This window comes from Molossus molossus, unplaced genomic scaffold (assembly GCF_014108415.1).
Source record: "Molossus molossus isolate mMolMol1 unplaced genomic scaffold, mMolMol1.p scaffold_m16_p_12, whole genome shotgun sequence".
Lineage (NCBI taxonomy): Eukaryota > Metazoa > Chordata > Mammalia > Chiroptera > Molossidae > Molossus > Molossus molossus.
The window spans coordinates 61,817,426-61,830,090 of NW_023425347.1; the positions used below are offsets into that span (position 1 = coordinate 61,817,426).

A 12,665-nucleotide genomic window follows, 5' to 3' on the forward strand; every position below is an offset into this window, starting at 1 on the left:
ACACACATTCTGGGCATCTCTTGCAGTTTCCGGCAGGAGAAAACTGCAGATGGCTTTGCAGGGTCTCTAATTCCTTCCGCGGAGTCCGCTTACCTGGCAGCCAGGGTGGTGAGCGCTTCCAGGACAGCAAAGCCCGCTGCACAGGCAATTCCGAAACACAAGCGTCAGCCAAGGCTTGTGTGCGTAAACCGCTGCTGAAGATCACATCGGAAGCATGGTTCCTGTCGGAGCCAGGTGGGCTGGGCAGACAAGCACAGACGAGCCGTTCACACCGTCTGCTGGCACACTTGAGACCCAGAGAGACGGCCTTTGGTTCAAAGGAGAGTTAAGAGAAAGCGATAGGCATCTAAAGAAAATTCTGAACACAGAAGATGGACATGACATTCGAGATGCAGAAGACAAGCCTCCACCTCAAGTATGGGAGAATAGAAGTAAATTTGGAATGCATCGGCTTTGTGACTATATAACAACATTCAAGAAAATGAGGGATTGATGAAATAAAAATAGGAGCTGAGATGTTTGGACACCAGTCAGACGAAAAGGGGGGTAGCTGAATGGGGAAACCAAAGGCACAATGGCAGGATTAAAGCCTGCACTGGACACTGTAAAGATCAGAACTGGCACGGCAGCAAGCTGAGTCAGGGATGTGGAAGGTGCCGTAAAAATGTTCTTAAAATGTGGGAGCAAAAGACAGCAGGCTGAAAACAATGGCATAAAAGAAACATGATGGACAAGAGTGTATGGAGTGGCAATCTAAAACGCAGGGACTTGTTCCTGAGAAAGAGGCAGGATTAAATGTGAAGATGCATTCGTCAAACACATGAGGGAATGTCCCCGAGCTGATAGAGCAAAATGAGCAGCTAGCTCATTGGAAAGTTGGCAAAAGTACTGGGGGAAAAAAAAATTAAAAAAAAAAACAATATTGAAATATATCCTGGTGATTTTGTTTTAATTTTAGAGGCAAACACAGCCTATATATATGTATAAGTCATACTGGTCTTATAATTCTTTGCCTGAAGACAAAGAAGTAACAACCATGGGGTCTGGAAGGAAACAGCACATGGCCCATTGAAATGACCCTTCAGGGACCCCAAAGACATTTCGAGATATTAAAGGAATACGTACAGGGTGGCCAGATTTATCCAATGCAAATTCAGGGTGTCAAATTAAATTTGAATTTCAGACAAATAAGGAATCATTTTTAGTATAAGCATCTCCTCAGTATTCATAGGACGTACTTACACTAAAAGGTTATTTGTTGTTTATCTGACATTCGATCTTAACTGGGAAATCTGTGTTTAACTGGCAGCCCTCGTCACCACGTCTGTCGTTCATGTACATTTCTACAGTGGTCCAGGTAGCTAGGTTGTGGTCTGAGATCCAGGCTGATGGAAGATATTGTATGGAGTTTGGGCCTTGCCCAGGGCAGAAAGAAAAGGTACGGTAGTGAATGGTGCCCACAGAGATGTCAGTGAAACAACCCCCAAATCTCAGTGGTACGTTCAAAAGTATACTGGCCAGGGGCTTTTCTCAACACCGCCCGGGGATCCAGGTGACGGAGGCTTTACCCTGGAAGGACACTCCCTCTGTGCACCTTTCACTGTCGGAAACCTGTCCCCAAGGGTGACGGGGTTGCAGCCCAGCCCCTGCCCAGAAGCACCTCATCGGAGATCCTCTACAAGCGCATTGCTCTGACCCAGAGAGGGTCACGGTCCAGGGGTGGTAGCGTTGCCTGGTGAGGGAATGTTGGACTTGGACGGCTGGAAGGCACCCTAAACAATAAATTCTGAATTTCAAATAAGGAAACCATGAATAGCATTAACTGGCAAGTTATACACCAACAAAATAATTTTGCCACAAACGAAATTCTAAATGTATAAGAAATTAATGCAATTTATAAGAAAGATACAGCTCAAAGAAATAGACAACACTCAGAAGGACTCAGATGATGAAGAAATGTGCAATATTTTCAACTTCTCTAGGAATAAAAATTGAAGTAAAAAACACTATTTTTTTACCCATCAAATCGACAGTGATTAAAAATCTATAATACTTAATGTTTATTGAGAGTGATGAGAGGGACATGTTTATAAAATGAGATGAGACTATAAATCAGTACAACCCTTTAGGGAAAGAATGTAACTATATATATTCAAAGCATTAAAAATGCTTACAGCTTTTTTTTTTTTTTTTTAAATCCTCACCCGAGGACATTTTCCCATTTTTTGTTCAGGTAGAGTGGGAGGGAGAGAGAGAGAAACATCGATGTGAAAGGGACACATCGAGTGGCTGCCACCCGCACAACCCAACCAGGGCCGGAGACAAACTGCAACCGAGGTACGTGCCCTTAGCGGGAACCGAACCCGGGTCTCTCTGGACCGCAGGCCGACGCTCTAACCGCTGAGCCAAACCAGCCAGGGCATGCTTATAGCTTTTGATTTAATAACCCTACATGCAGAATCAGCAAAACAAATAATTTTAGAAGTTGGTAAAGATGTATGTATAAAAACAAGCCTTGTTTGATGTTATTTGTAATAGCAAAAAGAAAAGGAAAAAAGGGAACATCCTAAAGATTTTATAACAGGGCAAGAGTTGAATATATTCTAGTTCATCCATATAACAGAGCTATGAAGTTCTGAGGAGCTGATGCTCAGAACTCCACCCAAGTCTGCAACATTTGGAGAACCCTGGGACAGAGGTTAGAAATGGGAAGTCAAGACATTTTTATCAGTAATCGTCATGAACGAGTAGGAAAAATACAGGCTTTGGGTTAGAACGCCAGCAGTGCTATTCTATGAGTTGTTTGACTTTGTTCAAGTCAATTAACCTCACCTGAAAACAGGACTAATAACTGCTGCCTTCTGAGAACAAAAGTGGGATCACATCTGTAAACCACCAGCGCAGCTCCTGGCACACAGCGTTCGTGTGAGATTTACTCCAGTTCTGCCTCTGACTTGCTCTCTCCTGGAGCAAACCTCAGTGCCGGTAGGAAAACGCCTGGGTGGTTAAAGACAGCCTTCCAGGGTCCTCCACAGGGAAAGCTGAGTGTTGGGGTATAGCAGACCCTCCCCCATGTGCTGGCCAGCAGGCTGGAGAGTTCTGCAAGCAGCCTCTGGATCAATTCATTGACCACAAAACGGTGAGACAATGAGCCCACCAAGGGGCTGTGCTCTGCCCACTGGGGCGAAGGTCAGCATCAGATGCATTAAGAAATGGAAGCAATTTTCTTCTCACTGGAGGCTTCTATTAGGCATGATTGCCTGCATTTAGACAGACCCTAAACTCTCCAGGGCTGGATTAGGGCAGGGTCACTAACAAAATCTGGAGAGGAGCCTGGCCCTGGAGCTGAAACTAGAGCCAAGAGACTCAACACGCTTTGACTTTGTCTCTGGTTTGTCCTGACCTACAAATACCACCACTTCCATCCGTGGCTTCCGAGTGGCTGGCACCGCTCTTTCTGCCTGTCTGGTTCTGCTATGCACACCCTCTCCTCCTTGCCTGTTGCTACTGCCCTGATGATGAGGTCTTCGGTCCCCCTTGAATTATCCACTGGATCAGTGGATCAGTGGTCTCACTAAGCTCAGGGCTGGATCCCACACACAGAGAGGAGCAGCGTGTAGCCCTGTTCTTCAATCTAATTAGAGAAGAAAGAGGGTGTGTGTGTGGGGGGGGGGGGGGGCGGGGAGGATTTCAACACATAAAGAATGTAATGACCACAAGGGAGCGAAAAGAATTTGTATGGATGAGTAGTATAGAGTGTTCTGAGCATTTCGTGGTGGGAATGTGTTCCGTGAGCTTTGGAGCTTGGGAAAGGCTTCTGATAGTGCCTCTTGCATGGTGTGCACACTTTTGATAGATTCGGAAGGGGGAGCGGTGTTAGGACAAGGTTCCTTTAAGTTTAATGCTTTTAAAGAGCTGCTTGAAAATCACCTCCTCCCCCCACCGAAGACAGATTAAGCACCTGCTCCTCTATCCATTTCAAGACTCTGCTGCTAGCTGTCACCACTGTGCTGTTGGTGCGTTTGTTTCTATCTCTAGATTCTGAGTATCCTGAGAGGAGTTTTCCCTCAGCCTTACTTGTACAGAATTCCTGGCACTTGGGAGGTGTTCAGTAAGTATTGGTTGACCTGAACTGGAATGAGCTGCTTTGTGGATATGAGGTGGAGCGGGACAGAAAGACGACGGGGCGTCCATCGGCCACCGTGGCCTTTGTCCGTTTCCACGTGACTCCACTGCTGGTCTCTGCACACGGACCCCTTGCCCATTCCTGTGAAACTCGCTTTACGCTTCTATCTGATGAGTGTTTTCTGCTGACACGGATGCCTTTGCTCCTTCCCAGGCAGAGCCCCTGTATGAGCTGGTGACCTCCGCCGACGTCGCCTACTCCAGCACGGTGAAGCAGCACATGAAGCGGGCCCTGGAGGAGTTCCAGAAGGAAGTCAGCTCCTGCCTCTGTGCTCCCTGCCTAGGCAATGGAGTCCCTGTCCTGAAAGGTACCCTCTCCAGGCAGCAGGTCTCCCCGTGGAAACCCTCATCTGCAGGGGCCGGTTCTGGGGCCAGAGCACGTTATCAAAACCGCATACCCTCCAGAGGAGCTCAAGAACAGTTCCAGACCGACCCTCAGTCCTCTGCCTCAGGCCCCAGGGTCTGGCATGAAGCTCTTTTCATTATCACAGGGGAAAGGAGTCTCTTAAAGCTGAGCACCTTCAACCTAACTCGGCATTAGAACCATGGGCATACCCTTTTTGCTGGTGGAGAGCCTTGCCTTTTATTTATTCTTTTTAAAAAATCCAAAACACATAAAAACACAACACCTGTGAAGGGCAGTGAAGCAAGGCGCGGTACAGCGAGGTGAGCCTGTACTCGAGACTGTCAGAACGACTGATGCTTGGGCCCCAACCCGGGTCATGACGTGAGGGTCTTAGGAGAAGGATCCCTCGTCAGGGTGGTGAAACCCTCTCTAGGTAGTTCCAGCCTGCAGCCTGGGTGTGACTCACAACAGCTTAGGTCCCCACCTCTCCTGGACTGGACCTAGGAGACCCCTGCACTCAGGTGTCCCTCACTGCAAAGCACATGTCAGTCCTCTGAGGCAACAGATCCCAGCCCAGGCTACACGTGAGAACTGCCCTGGGAGCCGCTGGAGTTGGCCGAACAAACCGTGCTGGTGAAGCAAGCTCAACAGAAGGGATCCAGAGACCTGTTCTCATGGAGAAGGATCCCAGCTACGTAGCTGAGGTTGAGGAGCGTGTGTCTAACTTGTTGGACAGGATGGATATGAGCAAAGCAGACATAAGTGAGAGCCTAAGGCTGGGAAGTTCTGCCATCAGGACAAGGACACCTAAGAAAGGGTCAGTTCAGCAGGAAGTATATCAGCTCCCCAGCTCAAGGTTTGATCTAGGGTTGCTGAAATTCCTCTTGCCTCTTGTGAAATTTGGGCCTGGGAATTGGGATCCACCTGAGGTTCTACCCTGGAGGTGACGGAGAAATGAAGACAGGGCTGGGATGCTCGCAGGGCCTGATTTATGAAAGACAGTCCTGCGAAGAGATTCAGGGTGACCCAGATGAGGAAACTCCAAGGTGACATGTTGCAGATTAACATAAGGAATAACTTACAAAGTGTTAGAATTGGCCAAAGGTAGCATAAGACATCTAAAGGTGGTGAGCTCCCCATCACTAGAGGTATTCAAGCAGAGGTTAGATAATTACCTGTGGTGAAAATGACCATTGGCCTCACTGACCACAAATGTAACTTCTGACTCTGAACATATAAGACTAAGTCAAATTTCTGCTAATGAGTGACATTTCTCAACAACTCCATGTAATTCCCCATGATGCAATAAATACATTCTTCTATGAGCAAAGGATCCTCAATAAGGAGTAGGTATTCTTGGCGTATTTCAGACCATTCAACTAAATGTTTGCCCTCTTTTAAGCGAATGGAAAAGCAGTGATGTAGGGAATGAACTGCAAGAATTCTTTGCATCACATGGTTACAGTTCACATTCTCTCTGCGTTGTCTTTTCAGGATCACGCTGTGACTGCATCTGTCCTAATGGGTTTCAAGGCCAAGGCTGTGAGATCACCCTCCGGAAAAGTAAGGAGTCTTTGACAGTTGGTGGGAAAAGGAAACTCTAGAGAAGACTAGAGAATAATTCAAAACAGTAAGAGTGAGGTGTGTTTGGTAGGGAGCTGGATGCTATGAAACTTGGGGTCCATCCTGGCTCCGGACTGTATATTTCATTATTTTCACAATTGAGAGTGCTCCATGTTATAGGATGACTAGTGACATTTGCAAGTCGTCTCTTTGGAACATTCTGGAATGCTTTTTTTTTTTTCTTTTTGGCGAACTCCTATTCATCCCTCACAGCTCTGTGCAGATGCCTCTTGTTCTGTAAAAAGTCCTCTCACTCCTCCCCCTCCCCAAGCAGAATTATTTAATTCTTCCTTTGGACTCTGATAGGACTTTGAACATATATTTATCATAGCTGTTAGCATATTATATTTAGTGTTCCATGTGTCTATTCCCCTGTGTCTGTGAGTAGGGGTGATCATGTTCAATTTGTCCCTGTGCCCCCATGTCCCAGCACAGTTGCTGCTCAGTGATATGTGTTGAAGAAACAAATGAAAGACTAAACCATCATTAAGATCCCTTCTAGCTTTCAAATTCTTTGGCCCATTTATTATTTAGGAGTTCTCAATCCCCTACTCCTCCTTCCCTTTATTTTCCTTTCTGCAACTTCTTGGTGATACCATTAAAAAGGGGAATGATACAGCAAATAGAAACAATACTTTTATTAGGTACTTGGCTGCATACCAGGTGCCTTGCTAAGTGCTTGGTCTCAGCTGGGTTCAAATTCCATCCCTATTGTTTAATAACTGTGACCTTAAGAGGTTTACTTCACCTCTTTGTGCCTCAGTTTCCTCATCTATACACTGGAGATGATGATTTTAACTATCTCAGAGAGTTGTCTTGAGTTTCTTCCTCATCAGACTTATAAAACACTGAGAATGATGCCAAAACACATTGTAAGAGCCAAATCAATATTGTTTAGTTTGAGCTAAATAAATGGTGCTACCTATATTAAATCCTTTTGTGTTTTATATATATTAATTTTACATCTATTTTGTATATTTTGTATTTTACATATATTATATTTGTATTTCACACATATTAAATCCTTTAATCCTCACAACAATCTCATAAAGTAGTTACTGTCACTATCCCCTTTTAAAGATGGAGAAACTGAGGTTTAATGGGCCACAAACTAACTTTCCCAATGGTCACATAGTCAGTACGTGTTCAGATTCAGTGGGTCTGAGTCCACAGTCTTTGATCTTGACTCCTGCCTGCACTGTTCCCCTCCCTAGTGGGGTGCACAGAGTTGTCTTCACTCTCACTCAAGACTCCCACATCTCAACCGAGCCCCGCACAGCGATCCACCAGGGAGTGTGCATTCGTATAGCTACAGGATTTCTACTGGTTGAAAGAGACCTTGAGAAGCTCCTACCCCAGCCTTCTCACTTCACAGATGGGGAGGCCCAGAGACATTAAGTAGTGTGCTCAGAATTACACTGTGAGTTAGAGGCCCATCCAGACACATGATATATCATGGTGGATATAATTGATCACTTACCTATCTCATCAACCAAAAAATCCCCAGGGGAAAGGCAAATGTCAGTGTTATTACCTCATTTAACACACACAAGGCTCACAGTAGATAACATAGCTCCTATTTTATACATTGAAGAGATAACCAAACAACTAATAGACATATATGCATAACCCATGGACACAGACAATAGTGCAGCGAAGGGGGGGCGTTGATCGGGAGGTGGGGTCAGGGAAGGTTTCCCTGTAAGAATAACCCTTAAACGGAGATCTGATGGGTAAATAGGACTGACTAGATGAACAGAGGAAGGAACAGTGTCTGGGCAGGGGGGACAGCATGGTGAAAACTCTGGCCTGAAACAAGTACAGTTGACTGGAGGGAGAACATCAGAGATTCAGACTCCCAAAGCCCCTGGATTATACATCCCACCCCACCTATAAGGCACCAGTGTGATAAGGGCTAACCAAGGTTTCTTGACCTTCTTTCTTACAGATGTCCCCACTGATGGGCAGTGGAATTGCTGGTCAAGCTGGTCTCCATGTTCTGGAGGACATAAAACAAGACAGAGGCAGTGCAACAACCCACCTCCTCAAAACGGGGGCAGCCCCTGCTCCGGCCCTGCTTCAGAAACACGGACCTGCTAAGGAGGAGAGGGCTCCTAGCTGGCGGCACTGAGGTGGGGGCCGCACACGGTGACACTGCCACGCCCTGGAGCTCAGGCAGCCCCACCCCCATCCCAGCGCCCACCGGGGACCAGCCCAGGCTGAAGGGGAGCCACACAGGATGTCTGAAATAAAGATTTGTAAAGCGCACATTGATGGAACACATAGTGACTTTAATGCTTATCGGTTCCTGGGGGGCTTAAGGTCTTGGTAATTGTCCCTTCGTCCACCTCTGCATTTTTCTCCCACGCACACCGACTGCCAGCCAGGACCTGTGTCGGCAGTTAGTCGTTATGAAGTCCTGCTGTCTTGCAGTGACTGGCACAGAGTAGGTGTCCAATAATGAATCAATGAACAGATATCAAGTCACTCTTCCCTTGAGTGCACTGTCTCATTCAATGACGATGGCCATTAATATTTACTGAATGACAACTTTGTACCAACCACAATGCTTAATTCATCGGTGTGGTCATTCCACCCTCATGACAACCTTATAAGGTGGCCGCTATCTAGGAGCCCTGTCAGACAGGTAGGGGAACTAAGTCTCAGAACAGGTAAGTGACTTGTCCAGGCTTACAGAGGACTAGGGTGCAAACCTGGGCACTTGGGTTCCAGGGTTTTAAACTCGTAATTATGATGTTCCCTTTCTCTAATAAATTTGGACATTTGATTAATGAAGAATATTTTATGAAATAGAACTTAGGAAATAGTGTGTGTGTGTGTGTGTGTGTGTGTGTGTGTGTGTGTGACGAGCATCCTGAGAGGGTGAATGCTGAGCACAGGAAGGGTGTGGTTGTGGGTGTTGCAAAGAGGAGTTCTGGGGCACGGCCGAATTGTGACATGAGTGGGACCCATAGATCTTGAGTTGGAGATAAGAGCCAGGGAAACTGATTACTGAATGAGAAACAGTTAAAGAAAAGAATGGAGCCCAGCTCATCTGGCTCAGTGGACTGAGCATCGTCCCGTGGACTGACAGGTCCCGGTGTGATTCTTGCTCAGGGCACATGCCAGGGTTTCAGGCTCGATCCCCAGTAAGGGGCATGCAGGAGGCAGCTGATCAATGTTTCCCTCTCACACTGATGTTTCTATCTCCTTCTCCCTTCCTCTCTCTCTAAGAAAAACAACTAAATAAGTATTTTAAGACTGGCTGGTGTGGCCCAGTGGTTGAGCATTGACCCATGCACCGAGAGGTCGCCGGTTTGATTCCCAGTCAGGGTATATACCCAGATTGTGGGACCGTCCCCAGTGGGGGGCATGCAGGAGGCGGCTGATCGATGTTCTCTCTCAATGATGTTTCTGTCTCTCTCTCCCTCTCCCTTCCTTTCTCTCTAAAATCAATAAAGAAAAAAATGATTTGTTAAAAAGTATTATAAAAATAATGAAAAAAATAAAACAAGAGGAGAGGTTGTGTTGGCTGGAAGAGAAAACATGGCAGGAAAAGGTCGCGCTGAGGGTGTGGGCAGTGCGCCATGCAGACCTCCCGCCCTGCCTCCGCTCTGCTCACCGTGCCTTCGTGCGCATTCCACCGGGGGAGGGAGGCACTCGGAGAGGATGGTAAGGCAGACAGATGATCTTCGGGCTACTGAAAACCAGAATCTGTTTACTGTGAGACTGAGTCAAGTGATCATTTAATCTTTATTGCTCTCATTTGTTCTAGGATATTAAAATATCCCTTAATATTTTCTTTGCTCTTGGGTACTTTCTGTCTGATTCCAGAATTTTATGTGAATCTGTTGAAATTAAATTGGTAGGAGTAAACAAGTTCGTGGAAGGTGAATTGGTTCATCTTATTCATTTTTAACCAGTTTTTTGTTGTTGCTGTTTCGTGTGGGTTGGTTTTTTTTTGTTTGTTTTGTTTTTGTTTTTTGCCACATCGTCTGCCCTGAGTTTGCCCCTGTGCTCAGTGCTGGGGACTAAGACCTTAACATGTCCATGACACCGAAGCACGGGGCACTACCACCCACCAGTTTGGCCCAACCAGCTCTCTGGAACTGAACACCCACCAGAAGGAGCTGATGGTTCACTGCTCAGGGGTTGTTGCAAGTGTGGTGACTCTGTCCGCCTTCCTGCGTCCCACGTCCCCCGCCGTGGAGCTGACAGGTCTGGGCCTTTTTGGGCCTTATTATTTCTTTGCTGTCTGTTGTTACTTCAACAGGCTACTCCAGTTATGTTTTATCTCTTTCATTATACGGAGGCCATATAATTTTCTTGAGTTACAAGCTATCTTAAGATCCCGGAGGTAGGGAGGAGTGGTTCTGTCTTTGGTTGACAGGAGGCTCCCACGAAGCCGACACCAGCACGCCGAAGCCAGCGCCGCCAAATTAAATCCCGAATCTCCATCACAGCCACCGCTCCTAATGGGCAATTTGAGTTGATTATGGAGATGACAGCCCAGGTTCACGTTGATCGCATTTAGCAGACACGGTTTATCCTATTAAATATGGTCTTGAAGGAGAGGCGGTTGAATTGCGGAACTCCACTGAATACCTGGGTAACGCCCAGGTGCTGCTAAACAGTGTAATATTATATTCTTATTTGTGGACCAAACTTCCCCTCGTGGCTCTTTTTGCAAACAGATGCTTTTAGGAGGAGGCTCAAACATAATGCAAGAATTAAACAAAGTAAATACAAACTGTGCTTTTGGAAAACGTTGGCCAATGTAGTCCACAGCAGCGCACCCGGGTAGGGGGCACAGACTAGGCGCGGTCCTGGAGGCTTGATCACAGCACAGGACTCGAGCGTGTCGGGAAGATTTTACCTCCAAAGGCTCTGAGCTCTGAAATGCGACGACCTCCGCTGTGCGCTTGAGGGAGGCGAAGAGGGGGGTGGGCTGTGTCTATGCTTCCTCCCTGTGACCTTGGGCTACTAACGTAACTTTCATGAAAAAAATGATCACTCTGATAATAAAAGCTGCCAATTCATGAAGTCTTTAGCCTACATTATCTCATTTAATCTTTCTCTGAATTGGATGGGGGTGGGTATTAATACAGTCATCAGACGACATGGAGAGAGTTTCGAAGGGAAGTCTGGTCCTTACATTGAATGAGCTGACTGTGGACATCACGGTGGGAAGTGCGGGAAGGCAGAAGAAAGAGCACCTGCCCGCAGAGCATCCAGAGGAAATGCCATCTTCGTTGTAGAGAGGACTTTGGCCTGCTCCCAGGCACACAGGGAGAGCACGCATCTGGAGCAGACAGCCCGCAGGACACCCGCCTGGTCTCCCTGGGACTTCCATGGTGAGCATCTCGGTGGGAAATACTGTTTCACAGATTGCAGATGTCCTAGTGACAGTACGTCTATTCACCAATGTCTCCAGGCTTTGCAGACACTGTATTATAAGTTACTCATGTAGCACCTCTTTCTCCTTCATGATACAATGTCCATGAAGGCAGGGAGAGTGTCTGCCGACTGTACTCATTTATCCCCAGTACCCAGTACAGTGCCGGGGACAATTGGCAACCACGACTCATTGTTGCATGACTTAATGAACTAATGGAAAGGGAGATGAGTGGAGCCAAGGGCAGGACCTTCCCAGGGCAGTGAGACACTTTTTAGTGCATTGGGGGCACATGGTGGTGGCGTCATGACGTGTGGGGCACAGAAGCCTGATACAGGGGCAGCCCACACAGCAGTGGCCAGGGGAGGCGCCTTCGCCAGCCTCACGGGCAGCATTGCAAACAGAGTCAAGTAAGAGAGGCAGGAAGCTCATGTCAGAGAGGGCTGATACTGCTTCTTAGGGGTGCTGGTGACACCCACTGGGGACCACCAGAGGCTTCAGGGAACTTGACAGAGGAAGAGAGCACGAAGTCTGCAGTCATGACACTGTTACAGACCTGAGAAGCACGTTTGCCGGTTGGTGAAGAAACAGAGGCTGAACAAGGTTGAGAGCCCCGCCCTGTATGTGCAGAGGCAGGAAATGAATGAAGTCACTTAAGGAAATTGTCTTCCACCATTCTGCCTCCACCGTCATTGTCTCGTCACAGAGCCACTGTAAACCTAGAATGCCCGCCCGACACCTGACAGTGACATGCTGGAATGGAACACGAAGTCCCTGAGAGTCCCTGTGTGCTGAAGGTGAAATCAGAGTTCTCTATGGGGTGCGTTTCTCCCTGAGTTGTCTTCCTTAGCTGTTGGGCGGATTCCGGTACTGAGGTACTCAGAACTCGGAGGTGGGCTTACTGACATCCCCGGGGCAGCACAACCTCTCAGGCAGAACCGGAGACAGAGGCCGAGCAGAGACGGAAGTGCCTGGAAGCGTGTGATCCGGGGCCAGGTCACCGCACTGGCGACACGGCCTGGCACCATGACTCACGTTACGTACCCATCTGTGCCTCTGTTTCCCCATCTGTAAGATGGGGATGGTGACGGTAGCAAGCTCTTGGGGTTCTATGCG

The 12,665-nt window shown here is 47.4% G+C and overlaps 1 protein-coding gene across 1 annotated transcript in view; it reads left to right on the forward strand.

Moving 5' to 3' along the window:
• Positions 1–8,334, forward strand: part of C8B (complement C8 beta chain) — a 37,492-nt gene extending 29,158 nt beyond the window's left edge. The window contains exons 10-12 of the mRNA XM_036257002.1: positions 4,340–4,493; positions 6,026–6,094; positions 8,103–8,334. Coding sequence (XP_036112895.1) covers positions 4,340–4,493; positions 6,026–6,094; positions 8,103–8,254 — 375 coding nt within the window. The 3' untranslated portion in view covers positions 8,255–8,334. The remainder of the gene's footprint in view (positions 1–4,339; positions 4,494–6,025; positions 6,095–8,102) is intronic.
• The last annotated feature ends 4,331 nt before the right edge of the window (positions 8,335–12,665 follow it).